Here is a 22,748-nt window from a genome sequence, read left to right as displayed (position 1 = left end):
TATGTGTAATTTACTTTTTCAATTTCTTTTACATATATTGTATATTATATTGAGTGGTTATCCCCTACAGAAAACATCATCAAATTATTCTTGTGAAAGAGATTCAATCAAATCTGCCTAAATGTTCTTTTCATCAAATGTGTCGATTTTCAAGAGCCGATATAAATCATACCTGTCGGTGGAGCCATGTTTTATGCAGGAAATAGGGGCTTGGGGTTTAGTCGCCCCCGAAATGCCCCCAATAACCCCAGGAAACTAAAAGAAACCTAAAATTTCCATAGGATCTTATGTAAATTGTAATACCATAAAGCAGATTTTGACTGGTGCCCTACAAAAATAGCACTGGAAAGTTTTAACATATCTTTCGCCTGATTATTGATAATGATTATTAGTTTGCAGACTCTGTCGGATTTAGTCATTATACCATACAGAAAAAAATTACATGTAATGCTCTTTGGTGCCAATGCCTTTTGAAAGGAACATTTTTCTCAAGATCAAATCATTCTAGACAGGATTTTTACTTTATCAAGAACAGTATTTATGACCAACTTAACTCTTCATGCGTTCACCTGTAAACCCCCTGAGTGTTGCATTATTTTAGGGTCACATTCACATTCGTGCCATGAGTCACAGACTCCTAACAATAAACCTGGCCATGGTATTGTTTGTGAGGAGGGTTTTATTGATTTTATCCTCTCCTTTTTCAATGAACTTCCTGGCTGTAATCAGGATGTATTGATTTTTGGGGAAAACTCAACGATTCTGTAATTTGTAAACTGCGATAATCCGTTGAACGCTAAACTAATGTCGCACCCGCGATCGCTTGATCGGCACACCTGTACGGTATAAACACACTCCAGGCTATACATTTTAGCTAGGCGCGCTCCAAGGCATGCAATTGTTCGAAAAACAATGGGACAGGGGACGTCTATGGGAAATGTGTGGTTGTGCAAAAATGCGAACGAAACACGCCTACGGATGTGCAATAATGCGAACGTAACGCATGAAGAGTTAAAGGTAAAAACATACAATGGCATACCAATACGTCAGATTTCAAACTTAATATGCATGGGCTTAATGCTTTGTTTCGAAAATTTCTCAAAAGGTCATGTATATATCCTACATTTTCTCAAAATAGTATTTGCTCAGCCTCTGCAAAATGGAATATCATTTCATAAATAGACTAATTGGCAAGATTTTAAAAATGGTTGTGCATAAAAGAACTATCTAACTTAAGCTCTTGCTTAGATTTAGGAAATGATTTCTAAAAAAGGCCACACACATATACTTGTATGGGTCAATCTTTTTCATTTCTTATTTAAAATACTGCCCTCTACTGTCATAAAACCTCTTCACTTGTAGAAGCAACAGTGACAAATGAGTGGCATCAGGATCCCGTCTTACAAAGAGTTGTGATTGATTCGATCAACCACAACTATGGAAAGCCAGCAAAGTCAACATGCTAAATACATGGGGGGTTTTTTAAGTCTAGATAAAAAAAGGCCACACACAAATACATGTATGGCTCAATCTTTTTTTCATTGCTTATTTCAAATATTGCCCTCTCCTGTCATAAAACAGCTTCACTTGTAAAAGGACAATGACAAGTGACACCAGGGCCATCTTACAAAGAGTTGTGATCAACCACAACTATGGAAGGCCAGCAACATCAACATCATAGATGCATGTTTGTTAAAAAAAATGTCTAGATATGATCACACATTCATTGTTTTCTTGACAATTCGGTTCGCTCCACTAGGTGGTTTCAAACCGCCTCGATCACAAGAATCCCCGTTCAATTACGAGAACCTTTTTCAGGCAAGGAAATACCCGTTAATTATCCCCACATTCACACCTCCCTGAAAAATACTCTTTGGGATAAGTTTCTGAAGTAACAAGCATGCACAGTATACGGTCTGATTTAAGTAAGCAAGGTGCAAGATTCAAAATTGCTAGCTCAGCAGCCATCCACGGTGCCTGCGCCCAACTACACACTGGGCTAAAAGTTCCTGTAATTTGCTTTCACATTGCCAAAATACCTGCGACCTTGGAAAAATCCCCATGAAAGTTCTCGTAATTTTGACAAGTACATGTACCTACTATTAAGCAAGTATTTTCTTTCAGGAGATTACGGGTAATTTGCGTTCACATTTCCAAAATACCTGGAACTGACGAACTTCGAGGCAGTCTGCAACCACCTACTATGTTCATAAAGGACATTATTTATTGCCATACATTGGAGGTTGATTGGATCAATCGTAACTCTTTGTAAGATGGGGGCCGTGATGCAAGTCTGAAATGAGAACGACAGTTTCTACTTCCTTTCTGAAACCGTCCTAACATTAACAATAAAATACAAGTTTAATACTTCTCTCGTAACACATGGCAAAGAATGCATAAGTAAAACCGTGAAGGGATATTGTGATATACTTACAAGTGTGCAGTGTAAACTCGTGATCTCACTTTGTGCTACAAATATTTGCATGTTTTGAATATGAAAAAACACCCAATTTTTTTGGCAAGATTCTCTACAAAAATAGCACACCTGTAAGAAATGTTTAAAATTTCTTTACTTCTTTAAAAATTACCCACACAGTTGAAAATATATTACAATTGTTTTTAAAATATTCCACTTCGAATTTAAAAAGGCAAGATTTTAGATATTATTCTAAATATGAATAAATGTTTTTCAAAACCTGCAGCTCTTAATTTACTTTTGACAAAAGTATGTCCAATACAGATGACTTAAAAGCACCATATAATTGCTATGACATCAAAATGTTATGATCCAACTAAAAAAGTTTTGTCAACAAATGCATTAGTGCAAAGTACAAAAAAAGTAAAATCCATCTGCACATACTACAGTATTTGTATAAAGCTTATCCTTTGGCAAGACATTAATTTGTTTTCCGCTTCTCTTCACTGAAGTGTAGAATTTACATGTATGTGGTGGGTAATAGCATTTTCTTTTTACATTTTTTGGAAGTACAGCATGGGAAAAAATTATTCGTCTATATCATTATGGGATCTTACATGTAATTGGTAAGTGGTCTATTACTTATTTCTTAAATTTTATATTGTGCATTAAAGCATCATGCATTGGGTCTCCTACTCATTTTTTCTTCTAATTTTCCATACCTTAATCTCATGTACAGATCAAGTCTTTTGAATGGACAAATAGCTGGTCTATAATTTCACTATCGACTGCTCCCGGATGGTATGGTGAAAATCATTCACCACCAAAATTGACTGGTCTAAAATTGTACTATTGACTGCTGAGTGTTAAAGTGTAAAATATTCCCCACCAAAGTCGACTGGTCTATAATTTCACTATTAACTGCTGGGTGGTATAGTGAAAATTATTCACCACTAAAATTGACTGGTCTAATATTGTACTATTGACTGCTGCATTGTATAGTGAAAAATATTCACCAACAATTTCATTTGTCTATGTAGTGAAATGACAAACATTTCTTCTTCTGTTGAGGTGCAGTCCGCTTTCGGTGTTAATCATTGTCTTCCATTGTATAGGTGAACCCACCTATGTCGTAAACATGTCTTTGGATCACATAAATCTATTCAACTTCGGCAAAATATGATTAATAGAAGATGTGAATAGCACATGCTTTGCTTATTCTGGGGCCCATTTTATAAAGGGTTACAACTATGGTTAGCCCCTAAACTAAAATAATGCTTCAAATCGGATGGTTATTTTATTCATGAAAGGTCGATTTATCAAAAAACCTTGTATCCCCCCCAAAAAAAAAATTGAGGATACATGTAGCTCAGAAAATATATTTCAAAAATATATAGCAAAGGTGGCGGTCTCGTATTGTCTGAAAACAGTCTCCTGACACCAGTGAAGAACTCTTTGGAGGCAAAAAAAGGTTGCTACCCATGATATAACTCTAAAATCTTGCTTATTCTGAGAAGCTGTCATCAAAATATTTAAATTTTGAGATACCAGGTATTATCAGCACAGCCACGTTATGCAGACTCTACTGCACAACGTTATCATTTATTAATTTTAAAAAGTCATTTAAAAAAAATCATATTCCGGAACAAAAGTAGGCCTAGAGCAATCATATATGGAAAAAGGAACATGCTGTTAATCTTCGTAGTCGTCGTCATCTATGACATTCCGCAAGAGGACGACTGCTAATATTAACAGTAATACCTGAAAGAGAAAAATAAGACAAAAATAAATTTAAGAGGTAGTTTTCCCCCAAAGATAATCAGTTCCAACATCGGATTTTAACCCATAAAGATACACAGCTTTCATGACTTTGAAATTGATTTTCTGTAACTCCTCAAATTGGCAACAATCAAAATTAATCTTTTTTAGCTCCTCAAATTGGAAACAAACAGTAATTTTCTATTCAATTTCATTCTCTGAAAAAGTGTTATGCGGATACAACACCAGTCCAAATTAATCATTCTTTGTAGTACAGCAACAGCGCCAGCTACGGCAAATCTGACAAAGCTTTTAGCCTAGTCAGTAAACAAAAGTTTACCCAAAACATGTAATTTTTGTGATTGTGTAATAAAGAACTTTTTTTTCAACGAAAAAAATTTTTTTACTGAATAGTTGCCCATTTGTTTAACAGTGATTTAGATGTTTTCATTGCATTGCCAATTTAAAGTGTATAACAATGAGCCCAGGTTAATTATTCAAATTTTTGTATGTTTTTTATGGCCAAATAAAAAATTATAGCCATCATTCAAGAACGGCAGCACATACTGAATTTGGAAAAGTTCTCTCTAATCATACATCATTTGTTATTGCTACCATCCAGCAAAAAACCAAGGAACTGCAAAAGTGTCTCCATCAACTTACAATAGAGATATTACTAGACAAGAAACTTTGTAATCAACATTTGGTCAATTTTAGTTCCTTGAACGCTGGTCTGCTGCTTGCAACAGAAATAACCAAAGAATATTTATGACGTCAATCAAAATTATTTGATTTAAGAAATACAATAAATAACTTATACTTATCAAGTGCAAATAAGTTTCAGGCAAATCACCAAGACTTACAATTACAGTTGTTTTTCAAGAAAGGCCAAAATTACTATATATATATTGATTGATTCAATTAAAATTATATGATAAATCACATTTAGAAAATACTTTAACACTTGCAATAAACTGCAAATAAGTTTCAGACAAACAACCAAGACTTAAATAACAGTTATGTGAAGGCCCAAATTACCATATTGTTTCAATTAAAATCAACTGATCGATTGGTAATTTGCAATTGATAGTATTTTTTATTTTAAAAAAATGTCAGGCTTACCTGTAAAACAGCTACACCTATCCCTATACCTCCTACTACCCATATGTAGTCCAGCAGCTTGGCATATAGAGCATTAAAACAGCCCTGCAATTAATAAGAAATACAGCATTTGAAAATACAGTACAAATATAATTCTGACTTTGTGGGAGATGCGACATATATTTTCAAAAGTCGCCCCCATATTGCCCGAGTGATAACGAGGGAAATCCATATTGCCCGAGTGATGACGAGGGTAATAAGGGTCTTCTTAGGGAAATAAATGTGTAGTCTCCGCAGTAATACCGGTCAATATCATTAGTAAATGTACCTACAGTTGTATATTGAGTTTATGACGCTATATATTTCTAGGCCCGTTTGCCCGTTGATACTTCAGATTTCTGGTTATTCGTGAAGTAATCTTGGATGATTAAAATTGTGACATAAAATTGTTACTGGCGCAGGCAAACCCAAATCTTGCACTTGGGTTTGTCTGTCTCTTTATCTGTCATTTTGTCTGTTTGCCTGTCATTCAATTTGTCTGTCTGTTGGTCTGTCTGTTTGTCCATCTGTCTGTTTGTCAGTCTATCTGAATGTTAGTACATGTATGTCTGTTTGTTTGTTTGTCTGTATGTCTGTCTACAGAGTATTGTTTGTCTGTCTATCAGTCTGCCTGTCTGTCTGTCCATTTATCTGTCTGTCGGTCTGTCTTTCAGTCTGTCTGTTAGTCTGTCTGTTTGTCTGTGTGTCTGTAAATCTTTCTTTATTTGAACTATGATTTGGAACGTAGAGTAAAGCAAGCAAAATGCAGTACCGATAAATAAATTCTGGGGATGAATTCCATCTACCAGTAGCTATCTTTTTATCTCATCTTTATCAAAATCCATCACTCACTCTTTCTTGATCTATAAAGTTTTTTTTACCTCTGAATGCCTTTCTGGATTAACATCTTCAGGCGATTCTTGACACACCGCTCTATTCCTTAATTTATCTCCGTCCGCGATGCAGCAGGACTGAGGAACGTAAAGAATCGTCTGCGTCATGTTGTCCGGATTCTCCTTTAAATACCAATCGCTGTCCTCCCAATCTGTGAAGTTGTGGTTCCCGCAGCACATGAGCTGGAGAAAGATAAAGGTTAAAGGGGAATCCAACTTAAATAAAACTTGTTTTTATAAGGAAAATAAAAATCAGACAAGATGATAGGTGAAAGTTTGAACAATATTGGACAAACAAAAAGAAAGATATGAATTTTTAAAAGTTGTTAATATTGGTAATCACTATACCCATGGAGACTTCAAATTGGCCCCATATGGGATGTCATAGTGATGTAAGGCAAGGACTACTCTTCCATGTACTCCAATACATATTATGGCTAAAATGTCATTTTTCCCAAAAGTTTTATTTCAGATTATATTTTTCTTTCATGAGGACATAAAACAATATACTACATGGGTTATATTTAGATTACTGCCCCAGGGGAATGGGTACTTAGGAGAAAACCACAAATCCCTGATAATAAAGTACATGGCCTATGGGAAAGTTGTCCTTGCCCCTTGTCATAATTTACTTACCCAGTTGCCAATTTGAAATCTACATAGTATTAGTGATCTCAATTTTAAAGCAGCTATAACTTTCTTATTGCTTGTCCAATTTCTTTCAAACTTTCACCATTCTGTTTAATTTATTTTTCTCCTTCCTAACACAACATTTTATGGCCAAGGCTGGATTCCCCTTTAAAGCTTGTATATAGTTTTGGTAAATCCACCAAAATGCACCTATCACTATTTCAATTCATTGCTAGCTAATATGAATGGATATATGCCCTATAACAGTTAAGATGTGGAGGATATGAAATGAAAATGTGTTTTACAGGATAAATTTTGCGATTTTACATGGAAATTTAACTTGATCGGGTCACCCGATCAAATTAAAATATCTGTGTGTTTTTGTCTTTCAATTAAATCCTATTCCAAATCATGGAATGGGCTGAAACTTTCAAGATATGTTCTCTGTCTGTAACTTTTGGATATCTAATCACTAAATTTATAAGATAAGTGCTTGAATGCCCATTTTTTAATTTAAAACAAGCATCGCCGAGAGAGGGCGCTATATATCCAAGATTTGAATATTTGAAATTTTCTCAGAGAAGTGCAGTTGGAAAAATATCTAACGGTCTCTACGCTTCAGCAAGACTGTCATATTAGATGGTATTCGATTATCAATCACATTATTGACCCTTTACCAAAGCTATACACAGGCTTTAATGGAGAAAAAATAAGCTATCTTGTTGCTACGGGAGCGCTTACAGTGGGGTGACATGTTTCACGCGAAATTTGAAGCGTGCTCAAAATGTGCAAAGAACGGTAGTGTCCTCACTTATGCTAAAATCAGTTTGACGATGAAAAGGGATCTTGGAAACTACATCGCGAGTTCGGAAGATCGCTATCATGATCGCTTCGACTGTTCTCATTACACGTTAAACTAGTTTTCAGTAAACTAGTTTTCGGAAGGTAGTGAGAACGCTGTCTCTCTCCCACTTAATTTTTCAGGTAATGCCCACCTGAATGACGAAAATCCTTTCAAAATCAAAACAAAATCAAAATTATAACTTCCTTCTGCTAATCACCTAATGTTGCCATTTTTATATAAATAAATATTATGCCCTCTTCACATAAAACAAATCGATTGTTATGTTTGAAAGATGCTCAAAATTAAAATTATAACTTCCTTCTGCTAATCACCTAATGTTGCCATTTTTATATAAATAAATATTATGCCCTCTTCACATAAAACAAATCGATTGTTATGTTAACAGAGATGCTCAAAGTTATTTCAAGTTTTTCTGGGGATTTCACCATCTGTACTTGAGCTCTTAACATGCTTTGAAAGTCAACAAGCAATTTATTCAATTACACACAATCATAATTAACTTTAAATGACCTTTTCCCCTTTTTAAGGAAGAAGTCACTCAATACACTCAAACTCGAGTGGAAAAATGATAGGCCTATATCAATACTAGGATAACAAACACATTTTGTCATCAAAGCCTGGGTATAATTCTTTTGAAAACAATTACAAATCATGAGATCAACAGATAAAAGTTGTTTCCTCTTCAAGAATGGGTGAGTAGACGTACATATGCCATTTATCTTTGATTACAACATGACAGAAAGATTGCTTAAATCCATGTAGGCACCTTACCAAAAAGTTATAACCCTTCTAATCATCATTTCTGCCTACTACTTATATGTAGGTTAGACAAATGGAGCGGGGATATACATAATTTCACAGTAAGATTTAGAAAATAGTATTGGTAATCTCTTGCTTTCAAAAGGGATCAAATCTGGGCCCCGTCTTACAAAAAGTTACGATTGATCCAATCAGTCGTAGTTCTATGAAAGTCCATCAGTGTCATAATTTTTTCTACGGGAAATTTGCACAATGTCTTTCGTAAACAAAGAGAAGCACAGTGAATTTTCAAAGAAACAATGAATGCATGAATATACATAGTTTTAAAATGTTTTTAACATGCATGATGGATGTTGACGTTGCTGGCCGTCCATAGTTGTGATTGATCGGATCATTCGCAACTCTTTGTAAGAAGGGGCACTGAACTGCAGCAGATCTCCCGACTCCAGTCCATTGTAAAACAACTCCATGGATGCAACTTGAGGCTAAGATGGCTTTTCAATACTAATTTGGGGTGCATTCAGACAATTTCAGAGCCCTAAAAGACAAAGTTTTATGAAGACACAGAACGTTCATGCAGTGCTGGGGTAACAGAAATTCTAGCCAGCTTCTAGCTTTGTTTTTGTAAAGCGCAATGTTTTCCAATGAATGTTGGGCAATTTCCATTATACTTGTGAGATCAAATTCTTATAAAAACCAAACTTACATGTATATTACGACTGTGGTCTTGTATTGGTAGTTTTGGGCTAAATTGGATTTGGATTGAGTACAACTTAAAAATAGATTGAAAGTTTGTAACCATGATGATGATAGAGCAGGAACTCAATCATCTAAACATTTCCCAAAACTACTTTGTACACAAAAAAGTTGCTTCACAAAAATCTGAAGGTCCAGAGGAAAGGCATACATACTTACATAACTTTCACTCTTTTAATTATTCAGGGAAAACATTTCAGAACAATGACAAGGTCAATTTCCAAAAACAAAAGGAGAAAAGTGAAATACATACATTCAACTACCACTATGTAGATTTTATTCAGAAATATGTTTCAAAGCAATCATTTTAAAAGATGTAATTAAAATAAATGATTTAATAAATTAATTAATAAATACAGATGTAAATAAATGAATAAATAGATAAATACATGAAAAATAAATGAAGGAATGAGTGAGTGAGTGAGTGAGTAAGTACATGTAAGTAAATAGATAAATAAGTAAGTATGTAAATAAATAAATGACTGACTGACTAAATAAATAAATAAACAAACAAATAAATAAATAATGTATGAACACATGTTTGGTGTCCAAAGAATGGGGGAGACATGAAGTACAGTCCGATCTTTGGATTATTTAGTGAATATCACGTTCCTCGGTGTACTGAGCTAATTTCTTGGCAGGATCAACTTTCCCGTTTGCCAACTGGAACAGTTCCATGGAATTTGCCACGGCGACAGTCGCTCCGCCGTAAACTCCACACAATAATTGAATCATCAACTTCAATCCTTGATCTTACGCTATACCCGATTCTAAACCTAACCCTAACCCTGCATCTTAGATGAATTAAAGCCTGGATCAATTGCCTCCAGAGCAATTGTCGCCGGAGCAAATGACGTGTCCCCACTGGAACAAGAGCATCCAGGCATTAAAGAGTAAATCAAGCCTACAGGAGAGGTGAAAAGAATTAGCGTGTGCTTGCACGATACCCTTTCCATAAAGGAAGAACTTAATAAGTAAAATGTTCAGGCCAAAGAAGAGCAAAAGAATTTATAGAACAATTACATTTGATTGATTCAAAGTCCCCCCTCCGCCTCCTCCCTCTCCCTCCTTTGACTACAGAATGAGCCGCCATATTTGATTTGGTGTTGTTTGAAGGTTTGCATGGTGGCATGTACAATTGCTGATGTGATTACGGTACACCATGTGGAGTGTTATGGAAAACAGTGGATAGAAGAGAAGAAATGGATAGGCAAGAAAGTGGAGATTTGAGAGTAGAGTATTCTTTCTTGAAAGTCGTCCTGAAAAGGACTGTAAACCAGAAGGAATGTTGAGTGAGAACAGCTTGAGTAGTAGAGCTGATGAGGAGATGCTGGCTTGAGACAGCGAGTAGAGATGATGAGTAGTAGAGACTCGACGTTTCGGACAGGTTGACTGTCCGTCTTCAGTCAACATTCACTCAACATTCCTTCTGGTTTACAGTCCTTTTCAGGACTATTTTCAAGAAAGAATACTCTACTCTCAAATCTCCACTTTCTCGCCTATCCATTTCTTCTCTTCTTCTATCCACTGTTTTCTATAACACTCCACATGGTGTACCGTAAACCACATCAGCAATATTTGATTTGGGAGTCCGGTTCATGAATTAAAAAATGTAATGGATCAAGTGTGACCACAGTCCTCCAAAAAGGAGAACCCACACAATGCAACTTAATCTGCTCCTAGGCCTTTCTACAACTAAAATGAGCTGCATCCGATCCGCATTCACAAATTGAATGAAAGGGGTATTAACCCATTACCAACTGGAACCGCATGGTCTCTGCACAAAGCCTACAGGAATAACGGAATTCAGTATTTAACGGGTTAACAAAAGCTACTAACCATCCTCTGCATGGCATCAATTGCCTCTGTCGTCCCGTCCCGATTCTCTTCGCCATACTGGGTCTTTATCGTTGAATCTAATTTTGAATTCACAAATGATTCGACCTAAAAAGAGGGAGAAAATCGAACAATAGTATTATAATCATTATTATACAATCATTTTGAAATTTGCATATGATCTGACCTGAATTGAGGGAGAAAAGTCAAACAATAGTATTACTGTATAATCATTTCAAATTTTGAATTCAAAAATGATTTGACTTTTAAAAACATGGACAAAGTCAAACAATACATTTGTAGTGTCATAATTTGGTACTACTTGCTGATCATTACTACTCGCATGGCTGTACACAGAAATTTTTCGCGGGGGTGGGGGGATGGGAGGGGGGAGCAGCACGTGTAAACTTTTTTTGGAAAAAAAAATTGACAGTGAAGGAACGAAGGAACAGAGTTTGTCATTGAGGCGCTTTTGTATTTTGCAAAGACAAATGGAAGGATATGGTGAATACTTTGGGCGAATTTCGTGAAAATCTTCAGTAAAAATATGTAAGTTTTCAAAAATTTATGAGGTGCATTGGCCTCCCCCCCCCTGCATGCGGCCATGACTACCTGCTAATTTACAAGAAAAATGCAGCCTTTGTTTTTCATTGGGAAAAATTGACAGGCAATCTATGAAGACCACAATTTCGTTACCCCTCGTCTTTCCCTTTGAATGTTAATGCATGTGCTGACAGTAGGTGGTTTCAGACCGCTTCGAAGTTCGTCAGTTCCAGGTATTCTCTGATCGGCAAATTTACCCCGATCAGAAAATACCAGAAAATACCCGCTAAATAGTAGGTACTTAGCGAAATTACGAGAACTTTCACGGGGATTTTTCCAAGGTCACAGGTATTTTGGCGATGTGAAAGCAAATTACGGGAACTTTTAGCCCAGCGTGTTGTTGGGCGCGGCGGCGTGGGTGGCTGCTGGGCTAGTGATTTTGAATTTCGCTCCTTGCCTACTTATCAGACCATACTGCGCATGCTCGTAACTTCGGGAACTTATCCCGAAAGGGTATGTTTCAGGGCGGTGTGAATGCAGGAATAATTAATGGGTATTTTTTAGCCCAAAAAAGTTCTCGTAATTTAACGGGGATTCTTGTGATCGAGGCGGTTTGAAACCACCTAGTGTACGTCCATGTGCAACATATCGGCCACAATCAAAGTTATTTCCCCCGGGAAGGAGGCAACTCAAGCAAGACTGAAGATATATCTATTGGCATTCACCAAGCTAATGGGATCTTCAGGATAAGCCAATGAGCTTTCCTGCAAATTGACAGTCTTGTCGTCTTTGATTTTATTGATGCCACCCCCCCCCCCCCCCCAGCAAACCAAAGGGGGGAGGGAACATCAAAAGACTCCACATTACTTTATTTCGATTTTAATTATCTTGTAGTCAAAATGCTTATTTTCTAGAAATTTAGGAAGTAAGTTTGACAGACATAATGAAGTTCAAACTTAAAGGTCAAGTCCACCCCAACAAAACGTTGATTGGAATACAAAGAGAAAGATCCAACAAGCATACAGTAACACTGAAAATTTCATTAACATCAGATGTAAAATAAGAAAATTATGACATTTTATAGTTTCGCTTAATTTCACAAACAGTTTTATTCACATCCTTGTCGGTATGCAAATGAGGATACTGATGACATCACTCACTCTCTATTTCTTTTGTATTCTATTATGCGAAATATGAAATATTCAAATGTTCTACCTGTTGTCATGTGAAACAACGATTAATTCCTTCCTAAGCACGTGCAATACTACATGGTTCAATCAAGTTAGTCCTTATTGTCAAATCTTTAAAAAATTAAATATTGTATAATTCAAACAATAAAAAACAAAAGAAATAGTGAGTGAGGGACATCATCAACTGTCTCACTTGCATGTCACAGAGTTGTGCATATCACTGTTTTGTGAAAAATAAGCAAAACTTTAAAATGTCATACATGTAACTTTCTTATTTTACAGCAAATTTTGATGAAATTTTCAGCATAATCCTTTTTTATTTTTCTCTATTTATTCAAATCAACATTGTTCTGGGGTGGACTTGACCTTCAAGTCTAAGTAGACCCCGTTCTCATTTACTGTCCTAAAACTAGAATAGTTCAGGAAACCAGTTTAGAGGATCGCTTCACTAGCATTCCATAAGATCGCCCAAAAGTGGCTTTCAAAACCACTTCATGTAAAGCAGTCTTCTTGCTATGGGAACGCTCCCAGTTGGGTCACAGGTTTCGCACAAAATTTTACAGTGCATTCTATACATAGCATGTGATGTAGCACGCCCAACATGTGCGAAGATCGCTTTCTGAAGAATGATTGTGTCCTCACTTATGCTTAAACCAGTGAGGCAAAGGGATCTTTAAAATTACATCACAAGGTGGTTTTCTGAACCGGTTTGGAAGACCACTTAACATCGTTTCCAAGACCACTTAGAGTGTACCCATCTCATGTACGTGTACAACTAGTTTCCCCTAATCTGATTTCCATTAAACTGGTTTTAGAACTGTAAATGAGAGTGGGGTCGTACTGAAAATGACAAATTTATGGACAGATACATGTATACTGTATATGTTAAAGTGGACTAACCTGTGATCTAAATGCAAATAATAACGATGTAGAAACAACCTCGGCTAGAAGCAGCAACAGAACTATCAGAAAATACTGTAAGAGAGAGAAAAAAACATTGAAAATCAAACATATTAGAAAGGCATGACAGGTATACTAAAATAGATTCAAAATTATGACGATGTTCTCAGCTACATGTACGTTTGTGGAAAGGTGCAAATTCTTGTAAGAGTTCCGCAAAAACAGTGTTAATTTTACAATTTAGGAACTAATTTGAGATGATGATTTACAAATTGGGCATAAATGTCACATGGAAAACTCAAGATATAAATAATGAAATTAATGTTTGTTTTTATCATAACATCTTATTACTATTAGAGAGTAAATATTCGGGGTTCAGGGAAAAAATTGCCCCAGCCCCCAAAAGTGTTCAAAATAGTCCTCTTAATTCCATTTCCTGTTCTCTCTCACTGTATTTTGCTACTTCTTTTTTCTCTTTCCAATGCGCTTAGAAACTGTATAAATGTTAATACCGATAATTATTATTATTATTATTCAAAAGAACCCTGGGAAATCCCCATTCAATGTAATCTTAAAGCTTATCTAATGATGCAGATTAAGGTTGACTGGAAGAGACTCGCTCCATTTTCACTGCAGAAATAGTACGAACTAGATCGCGTCGCCACTGCAGTGAGAACAGGGTTGGAGTTTTCACTGCAGAAATAATGCACACTAGATCGCAACATCGCTGCAGTGAGAACAGGGTTGGAGTTTTCCCTGCAGAAATAGTGCACACTAGATCGCACCATCGCTGCAGTGAGAACAGGGTTGGAGTTTTCTCTGCAGAAATAGTGCGCGCTAGATCGCACCATCATTCCAGTGAGAACAGGGTGGGTGCTATAAAGGAATCTAGCACCATGAGCAAATTTACGGAGGGTCTCCTTTGAAGTCCTTTCATCATAGGAGCATTTCATAAAACACATAAGAGATTATCACTGACAACTGTTAAAAGCTACTGAAATCCTTGCATCTGACTGGCTCAGAGCACATTTGTCGGTAAAAATCACTGTCAAGATGCTTTGTGGAAACCCTCCCAAGAAAGCGATATGTTAGGAACGATGAGTGAAGACTGATTATCAGATTATATAATCCCAGTTTTGACTAATCAAGAATGTAATCAAATATTGGAAAAACCCTAATGCAAAAAGGATATGGGCCATTTCCTCTCTCTGTGGTTTCAAGACACAATTGCCCAGATGCCATCTCAAAAGTAAGTCAGATCTTTAAAAAAGTATCGAATTCAGATAATAAATAATAATAATATGTCTATTTATATAGCGCATTTACTATGTGCATATACTCAACTGCGCTTTGATACTTGGTATCATATTATTACCCCGGCTGTAGCTGAGCCGCCATATTAATAGGCGCTAAAGCGTTCAAGGAAAAATCCTACCGGGTACCCATTCACCTCACCTGGGTCGAGTGCAGCACAATGTGGATAAATTTCTTGCTGAAGGAAATTACGCCATGGCTGGGATACGAACCCACGACCCTCTGTTTCAAAGTCCGGAGACTAATCCACTGGGCCACAACGCTCCACATTAATGATGATGATTTAAACCTGTAAGAATTCTCTTTAATTAAGTCTACAACTCTTCTTGAAAACATTGTATTCATAAAAAAGAACAACTGTTGTTTTCTAAGAATATAAGTCAAGGAGAATGTTAAAAGTGATAAAGGAATGTAGGATACGAGAGGACAGGGCCGTCTGCACCAGCCCGAGTTTTCAAATTAGCGCGCTATTTCTGATCTGGCAAATTATCCCAATCTGAACAATCTTGAGATTATTTGTAAGGGAGACGCAATTATTGCATTAGTTCGCACTACACAGGATCAATCTCAAGATCGCAATCCCAAGTCAACTTGGGATTATTTGCAGAATAGCACGCTATTTTACGAATTATCCCGCTAATTCACAGGTCCAGACACACTCAGGATTATTTATTCAAGGAGTCAGACCACAATGCATTGATGCCTTGCTCGAGCAAGAATCGCTCTTCTTGCGATGGTGGAGATGGGGTTTCTTGAATCTCGAGATTTATCGCGAAGAGGGCTGATCGCGCCAAAATCTCGAGATTGAGCAAACTCGGGCTGGTGCAGCACCGCCTAATGAAAAGGGAGATACTGAGGAAGAAGGTCTTTGCACTCCAAGAATAGTTCTGGAGAAAGTGACAGGTTGTTTAAGAGTTGATTAATAACAGGGGTGCGAGTGGTCACAAATAAAAAGATCTGAAAAAAGCTGAACAGTGCTGAAAAAGTCTGAAAAAAAAGGGCTCCCATACATTTCGCACAGAGGGAAGCCAAAATAAGCTGAAATTAAGCTGAAAATAACCAGAAAACATCTGAAATCAGCTAAAAATCTGAACTCTCACACCCCTGTAATAATGAGAGCTAAGCAATTCTGCAACCTCTCAAGTTATTCACGACTTTTTTAGAGTGTTCATTTTCTCGTCAATACAGGCATTTATTTTTACATCATCACGCAGGTATCTTTACTTCTTGCTTTCTTTGAATTACAGTGCGTCCCAGAATAAACGAAACCGAGATTTAGCGATCATTTATCATAACTTAATCATAAATAGAATAGACAAATGACCTACCAATTTAAAGCTTAGAATCTCCTCTTTCATCTGATATTACTCAGGTTATTTCTTATTCACGCATGAGTGAGCAAAACAATTTGAAGAAAGGATACCAAAAACTCATTTTCTTTGAATTATAATAATAAATAAATTGAATTCAACTGAGTTCATTTGCATTGATTCATTTACCTTTACTGCCTATTTCCAATAGTACACAGCAAAAACTGTGATGATTGGTATACAAAAGGGACCAAGCCAGTCATTTTACACTGGTGTTGAATTTTAAAGTGTAATTCAACACCTACTGTGTTATTGCAACACCTTTGTTTGTTACTCTTTGGTGTTATGTTTAAATCTCTATCATGTCAAACACCTCATGGTGTGGCCCTCTCCGGACACCTTACTGGAGTCTGTGTTAACACCAAAAAATTTTTTACAGTGTACTGTTCAGCACTTTTCATAGTTAATTGAATTCTAGATTATCTGTTTTGAGGCATTCATATTTCCACAGCTTGATATTGTACTAAACAACTTGATATTCAACAGTTATCTACTCGACTTTCAATTTCAGGATTGTTTTCAATGCATTCTTACAGATTGCAGCTCATATTTTTCAAAAGTCACTCAAAGCAAGGTGATATCACTGTGGTCCAGTGGTTAGAGCATTGGACTCATAATCGCAAGGTTGTGAGTTCAAATCCCACTCTGCCATTGTCTCCACTTTGATAAAAAGGCCCGAGAGTCATATCTGTCATCTATAAGCTCAGCCATTAGGTGGTTTCAGACCGCCTCTAAGTTCACCAGTTCCAGGTATTCTCTGATCGGGAAATTTACCCCGATCAGAAAATACCAGGTATTTTGGTAATGTGAAAGCAAACTACGCGTAATTTCCCCGAAAGAAAATACCCGCTACATAGTAGGTACTTGGCGAAATTACGAGAACTTTCGTGGGGATTTTTCCAAGGTCGCAGGTATTTTGGCGATGTGAAAGCAAATTACGGGAACTTTTAGTCGTTGGGCGCGGCGGCGTGGGTGGCTGCTGGGCTAGTGATTTTGAATTTCGCGCCTTGCCTGCGTATCAGACCATAATGCGCATGCTCGTAACTTCGGGAACTTATCCCGAAGGATGTGTTTCGGGGCGGTGTGAATGCAGGAATAATTAACGGGTATTTTTTAGCCGAAAACTGTTCCCGTAATTTAACGGGGATTCTTGTGATCGAGGCGGTTTGAAACCGCCTATTATGACTGATTACATGTAACTTAGACGTCAAATGTTCACTAGGTAATTGGTTAAACACTAGCTTGGTGTTTACGACGAGCAAAACGCTGTCCTGCCAAGTTCCTACCGGATTTACCAAAAACAGAAACAGAAAAAAATGCATTAAATGTCTCTGCTGTTTACAGATGCCCCTCGCTTGTAATAACAACCATAAATATTCTGAAAATCTGAATGAAAGCAGAACATAGTCATTTATCTTCCCATCCATCTTTAATGGATTAATCTATCAGAAAATAAGTAGGGCTTTCCAATCTGAAAAATCCAACCCCCTTTTCTTGTCTAAATAGTAATCATGTATGACCTACTATATGCCTCAAAGTCATCAAACTGCAAAGCATTGTAATGTAGTTGTCATGGCAACTTCATAATTTGTAGTCTGTAAATTCATCAATACTTTATAATCACAAGCATGCACAAGACAGACTGTTAAATTTGTGTGTATTGCACTGCTCATGGTTATAATTAAAGGGAAAGTTCACCCTGAAGAAAACTTTCTTGTAAAAATAGGAGAAAAAATAGTAAAAAATATTGGTGAAGGTTTGAGGAAAATACGTTAAAGAGTAAGAAAGTTATTAGAGTTCAAAGTTTTGGATTTGTGACGTCATAAACGAGCAGCTGTCCCATGTGTTATGTAATACAAAATGCATAAATTTCAAATTTTGTATGGTTCCTGATGACTTAATTTTGTTTTCTTTTCATGATCGGGTGTGAAACGATTTGTCTATTGATATACAAAAGTTACAGTGAAAACCATTTTCAATTTTCTGAGAAAATGACATTTCATTTATTTTTTACCATTCGCTATGTAGGAATGCTGCCCGCATATGATGTCACAAATCAAATAATTGAAATTCTGATAACTTTTTAATCATTTGATGAATTTTTCCCAAACCTTCGGCAATATTTTTCATTAATTTTTCTGCTATTTTTACAATAAACTTTTTGTCAGGGTGAACTTCCCCTTTAATAACTACCAGTACTGTAGTCTTTTGCAAAGTAAATCTCTTTCAACATTCCTATATCTGAAGAAAAAAAATCAATGCAGTTTATAATATTCACATTCAGAAGTCAGCTCCAAAAGCTTCATGTTATGGCGTCCCAGATGCCTTTTAGAATTAATTCTTGTAATGAAATAAAAACTAAAATTTATGAGGTAAAAAAAAACATATTTTGATGCACTTGTAATACATCATCCTTGAAAAAGGTCAACAGGTTTTGACAAAAACTGTTCTATTTTTGGCTTGCCTAAAATGCAACAGACAACTGGCAGAATCTAGGAACAATGCTCTGAATGAAATTGGCAGTGTCTCAAATATTTGCCCCAAACCCCCTTGATCAAATTCCAATGATAAATAATTCAATCTAAAATAATACCCCAAGAGGGCTTTTACATCTTTTTTTTCTTCAGAGTAAATCAAGAAATGGCATCTCTTCACTGGAATAATAATTTTTTTTAAAGCAAAGCATGCACTAACAAAAATACTTAAGTCCACTCGGACAGACGGATGATAGCATGATGCATAGATGAAAATACTAACTCATTAATCAATCAATTAATCAAGAAATATATAAATAAATCAATTATTCAATCAATAATTTACTGTTAAATCTATAATCAACTTCATGTATTCATTTATTTATATATTCCATTCATTATTATCAAACACGCACAATTTGACAACTGAACTGCATTTCTGATTTGCCTAACTTTCTTCAACAATCTGTTGAAAAAAACATTTGATTACAAATTTAAATACTCAAGTTGATTTTGTTCCACCCCCTCCGCCCCCAGTAATCATACATCAAATGCCTAATGAGCGTATATGCAGTTTCATCTAAGAACTGCATGTAAGGACTAAAAATACAGACAGCAGATGATGTATTTGGCATAATGTACAAGCTTTAAGGCCTGGTCACACCGCCCGAGCGTTGTTGGGGCGGTCGTGGAGTGGAGAGAAAAAATCATCACCGCTCGGTACTGTTCACCATTTTCAATTTCGATTGTTTTCTCTTTTGTTTACAATTTTTTCCCCATTATGAGAGCAAATTCGACCCTCTCTCCTTACCGCTCCACGAACGCTCCAACAACGCTCGGGCGGTGTGACCAGGCCTTAAATTCATACATCTTTAGAAATCATTCAGAATACCATAATCTCAATTAACAAATCTCTTTATTGACATTTATGACCTCTCAAATGTTCCCCACTACAGTCTTATGATACCATTTTCACAGAGAGAAGATAACCTCTTCCCATATAGCTCAGAATTTTGGCCAGCAGAGAGGCCGTTTTTGAAATCTCATGCAAATTGTTCACGGGACCAAAATTATCAAAACCACCCTCGCTACCACACAGACATGCACTACAGGTATTATAAATTATAAAAAGCAGTGGGGGGCTGGGAAAGCTCAAGGATATATGGATGGGGGGGGGAGAAAAACATAATCTGATGTGATATTTTGATTCATATTACAATTAAAGCAATACATGTATAATACAGTTCCACACCATGTTATCCAGGGACGGATCAAGGAATTTTGGAGGGGGCACATTTTCCCTGGGAAAAATTATGCAAGAAACAAAAAAAGGAGGTTTTAACAAAAAAAATGTATTCACTTTAAAAGGGGGAACACTTGCTTTAACGGCAGTTTTACATTAAAAATTCTAATTGTGGCTCTCAAAAGGGGGGGGGGCAGGCCGGTTGTGCCCCCCCCCCCCTGGATCCACTAGTGATATACTGAAATCTCCTTTTTGCACTATTCTTCGTTTCTTCCCTTTTTCTCTACCTTTTTTCCTCTTTTTCCCCCTTTATTCACTACTTTGGATAATTATTCAGGGGTGGTCGCCCCTCTTTGCCCTGTGGCGTCATCCCAGAATGCAGCATAATATTTGCCAATTTTGTTTCAGTTGATGTAGAGAGACTGCCAGCAAGATCTAAATACATGAATATCCTTCACAGTTTTTTTTTGTTAACACGACCATACCTTGGTCTGAACAATATTTTTATAATCTGGTCACATCTGTTGCTTCGAATTTTCAATTAGGTTTGGTGATAATTTACCTGTAGCCTACCTGAGCCTGATTATCTGCATGAGGAATAAACGACACATAGGGCCATGTTTCGCAAGGAGTTGCTGTTGATCCAAACAATCGTAAGAATTAAGAATGTCATAATTCTCCTGCAGGTTGGTTGGTTGGCTAGTAAAGATTTTGGCAAATCCATTCATTTTGACTAATATTGCCTTCTTATTTTTAACAACCAAGAACGGCTTTTGTTATGAATTTTTTTTATCACTTTCGACAATCTTTGGGTTTTGATTTTTGTTGTCTTGGTTTAGAAAGAGCAAGATAACGTTATCATGCTAGACCATTTGGATTCAATAGCAAGTTTTTGTACTGCCACCCAGAATGAATTCTAGAACACAGAAAATGCCAGTCTAATGACAATGAACAGCTAGAGGTCTTTGTCGAAAATTAATTTACTGGAACAGCAGATCATCCTGGGTGTTGGAGCTGACGAAAAAAATTGCAAATATGTCATTTGTCTAGAGTCTAAGACGAGACTGATGTTTTGGTTCATCAGTATTTGGCAAAGACTTCTTAGTTGCTCTTCGTCATGAAGGGCATTTAACAATACATCTTCTATGTTCTATTTTCAGAGTTTTTCGTCACAGTGCGAAAACGCGCAAATAATTGACTCACTGATGCAATTTTGATTGGATTCAATGGCATGGCAGATTTGTTGTGCTGTTTTTATCAACCCTTCCCCTCCCCCCCCCCCCCCCATTTGTGGAAGCGTTGTGGTTTAGTGGTTTTGACTCTTGCCCTGTATTAATCAGAGGGTAGTGTGTTGGCGTCCAACCATGGCGTAGCATCCTTTGGTAAGACGTTAATCCCCGGGGGGGCCACTTACATTGACGAGTGGATACCATGCACGACCAAAAAACACATTAAAAGGATGTCTTTTTCACGATAGGGCATGTTATGTACGTAACGTGATAAAGGTTGTCAAAAACACAAAAATAATGAAAAAAGGGTATCTATTTCGCTAGGAAAATTACGTTTAGGGTCGAATTTGCGGGGATGATAAAACAAAATTAAAATGTTTTATCAAGGATATCCTTTTTGCCCCAACACTTCGTGTTTAGACTCCGATTTGCCCGAGGTGTAGAAGGTGGGGTCGTACTAAACCAAATAAGGTAAAGCCGACGACCGAAGGACCCATAACAATAAAACATTACTGTACTTGTTTAGGGGTTCATTTCAGGGAATATTTGCCAAGAGTATCGTTTTGTTTCCAATACTTGTTAAGGGTAGGGTTTCACACGCCAATACTTGTTATAGGGGTGCATTTTCAGAATATGGATATTACGTGTTTAGGGTGCTTTTCGAGACCCCATGGTCACACATGGTATTCACTCGTGAATGGAAGTGCCCCCCCCCCCCCCGGGGCGTTAATCCAAACTTTGCCACTATCCACCCAGGTGTAAAATGGGTGCCGACGGGATGTGAAAGCCTACGTAGAATGCCTAGCAATGAATGCTCCCAGGGAGTGGAGAAGGTGCATACAATGTATGCGGGCATACCAAGATCCAATGACCAGGGTATACATGTATGTACAGTGGTTAGAGACGTTGTTTGAATGTATTAAGTGCCATATAAAAGCGGATTATAAATATCATAACTATTTGTGCTGTAATAAGTGCCCTACACATAAGAGTTATTGGTTGCTTCCATTATCATGCCATATCACGTACACAAGATAAGATACCCTCCACCAGTTCAAAATACATGTACACAACGCTTGACTATTTAAAAATTCATATAAAGCACCGACCACGGCCAGAAAACAAGAGTGAACTCCAGAGCATTCTCCTTAAGCCTTGTCCATTCATGGTTTCTTCATTATCTATTCTTAATGAGTAGATGGCATCACTTGGTGTTTCCTTGGAATTCCTCCTTCCCACCCCCCCCCCCCCCCCCTTCCCGTCATCCTCCATCTGTGCTGTAAAAGGCATTATAGAGTCATCTACCCCTGCGCATTAAAGGTCTTTCAACTTCACTGGTAAATCCATTTTTTTTAATCAAATGCAGTATGCGATGATGTTGTTGCAGGATTTACAGGCCTACGTAGATATGGCATATAACCAGCTCTTTCAT

The 22,748-nt window shown here is 36.8% G+C and overlaps 1 protein-coding gene across 2 annotated transcripts in view; it reads right to left on the bottom strand.

Annotated features, from left to right (window-relative positions):
- Positions 1-3,125: 3,125 nt before the first annotated feature.
- Positions 3,126-22,748, bottom strand: part of LOC121421046 (tetraspanin-6-like) — a 71,793-nt gene continuing 52,170 nt past the window's right edge. For both annotated transcript variants that reach the window (XM_041615644.1, XM_041615645.1), the window contains exons 5-9: positions 13,687-13,761; positions 11,057-11,161; positions 6,196-6,390; positions 5,297-5,380; positions 3,126-4,177 (exon numbers count right to left, since the gene is read on the bottom strand). In XM_041615644.1, coding sequence (XP_041471578.1) covers positions 4,109-4,177; positions 5,297-5,380; positions 6,196-6,390; positions 11,057-11,161; positions 13,687-13,761 — 528 coding nt within the window. In that variant the 3' untranslated portion in view covers positions 3,126-4,108. The remainder of the gene's footprint in view (positions 4,178-5,296; positions 5,381-6,195; positions 6,391-11,056; positions 11,162-13,686; positions 13,762-22,748) is intronic.

Source organism: Lytechinus variegatus, chromosome 9, assembly GCF_018143015.1.
Source record: "Lytechinus variegatus isolate NC3 chromosome 9, Lvar_3.0, whole genome shotgun sequence".
NCBI classification, from domain to species: Eukaryota; Metazoa; Echinodermata; class Echinoidea; order Temnopleuroida; family Toxopneustidae; genus Lytechinus; species Lytechinus variegatus.
The sequence above is the reverse complement of the archived record's forward strand: the minus strand, read 5'-3'. Positions and strand labels throughout refer to the sequence as shown.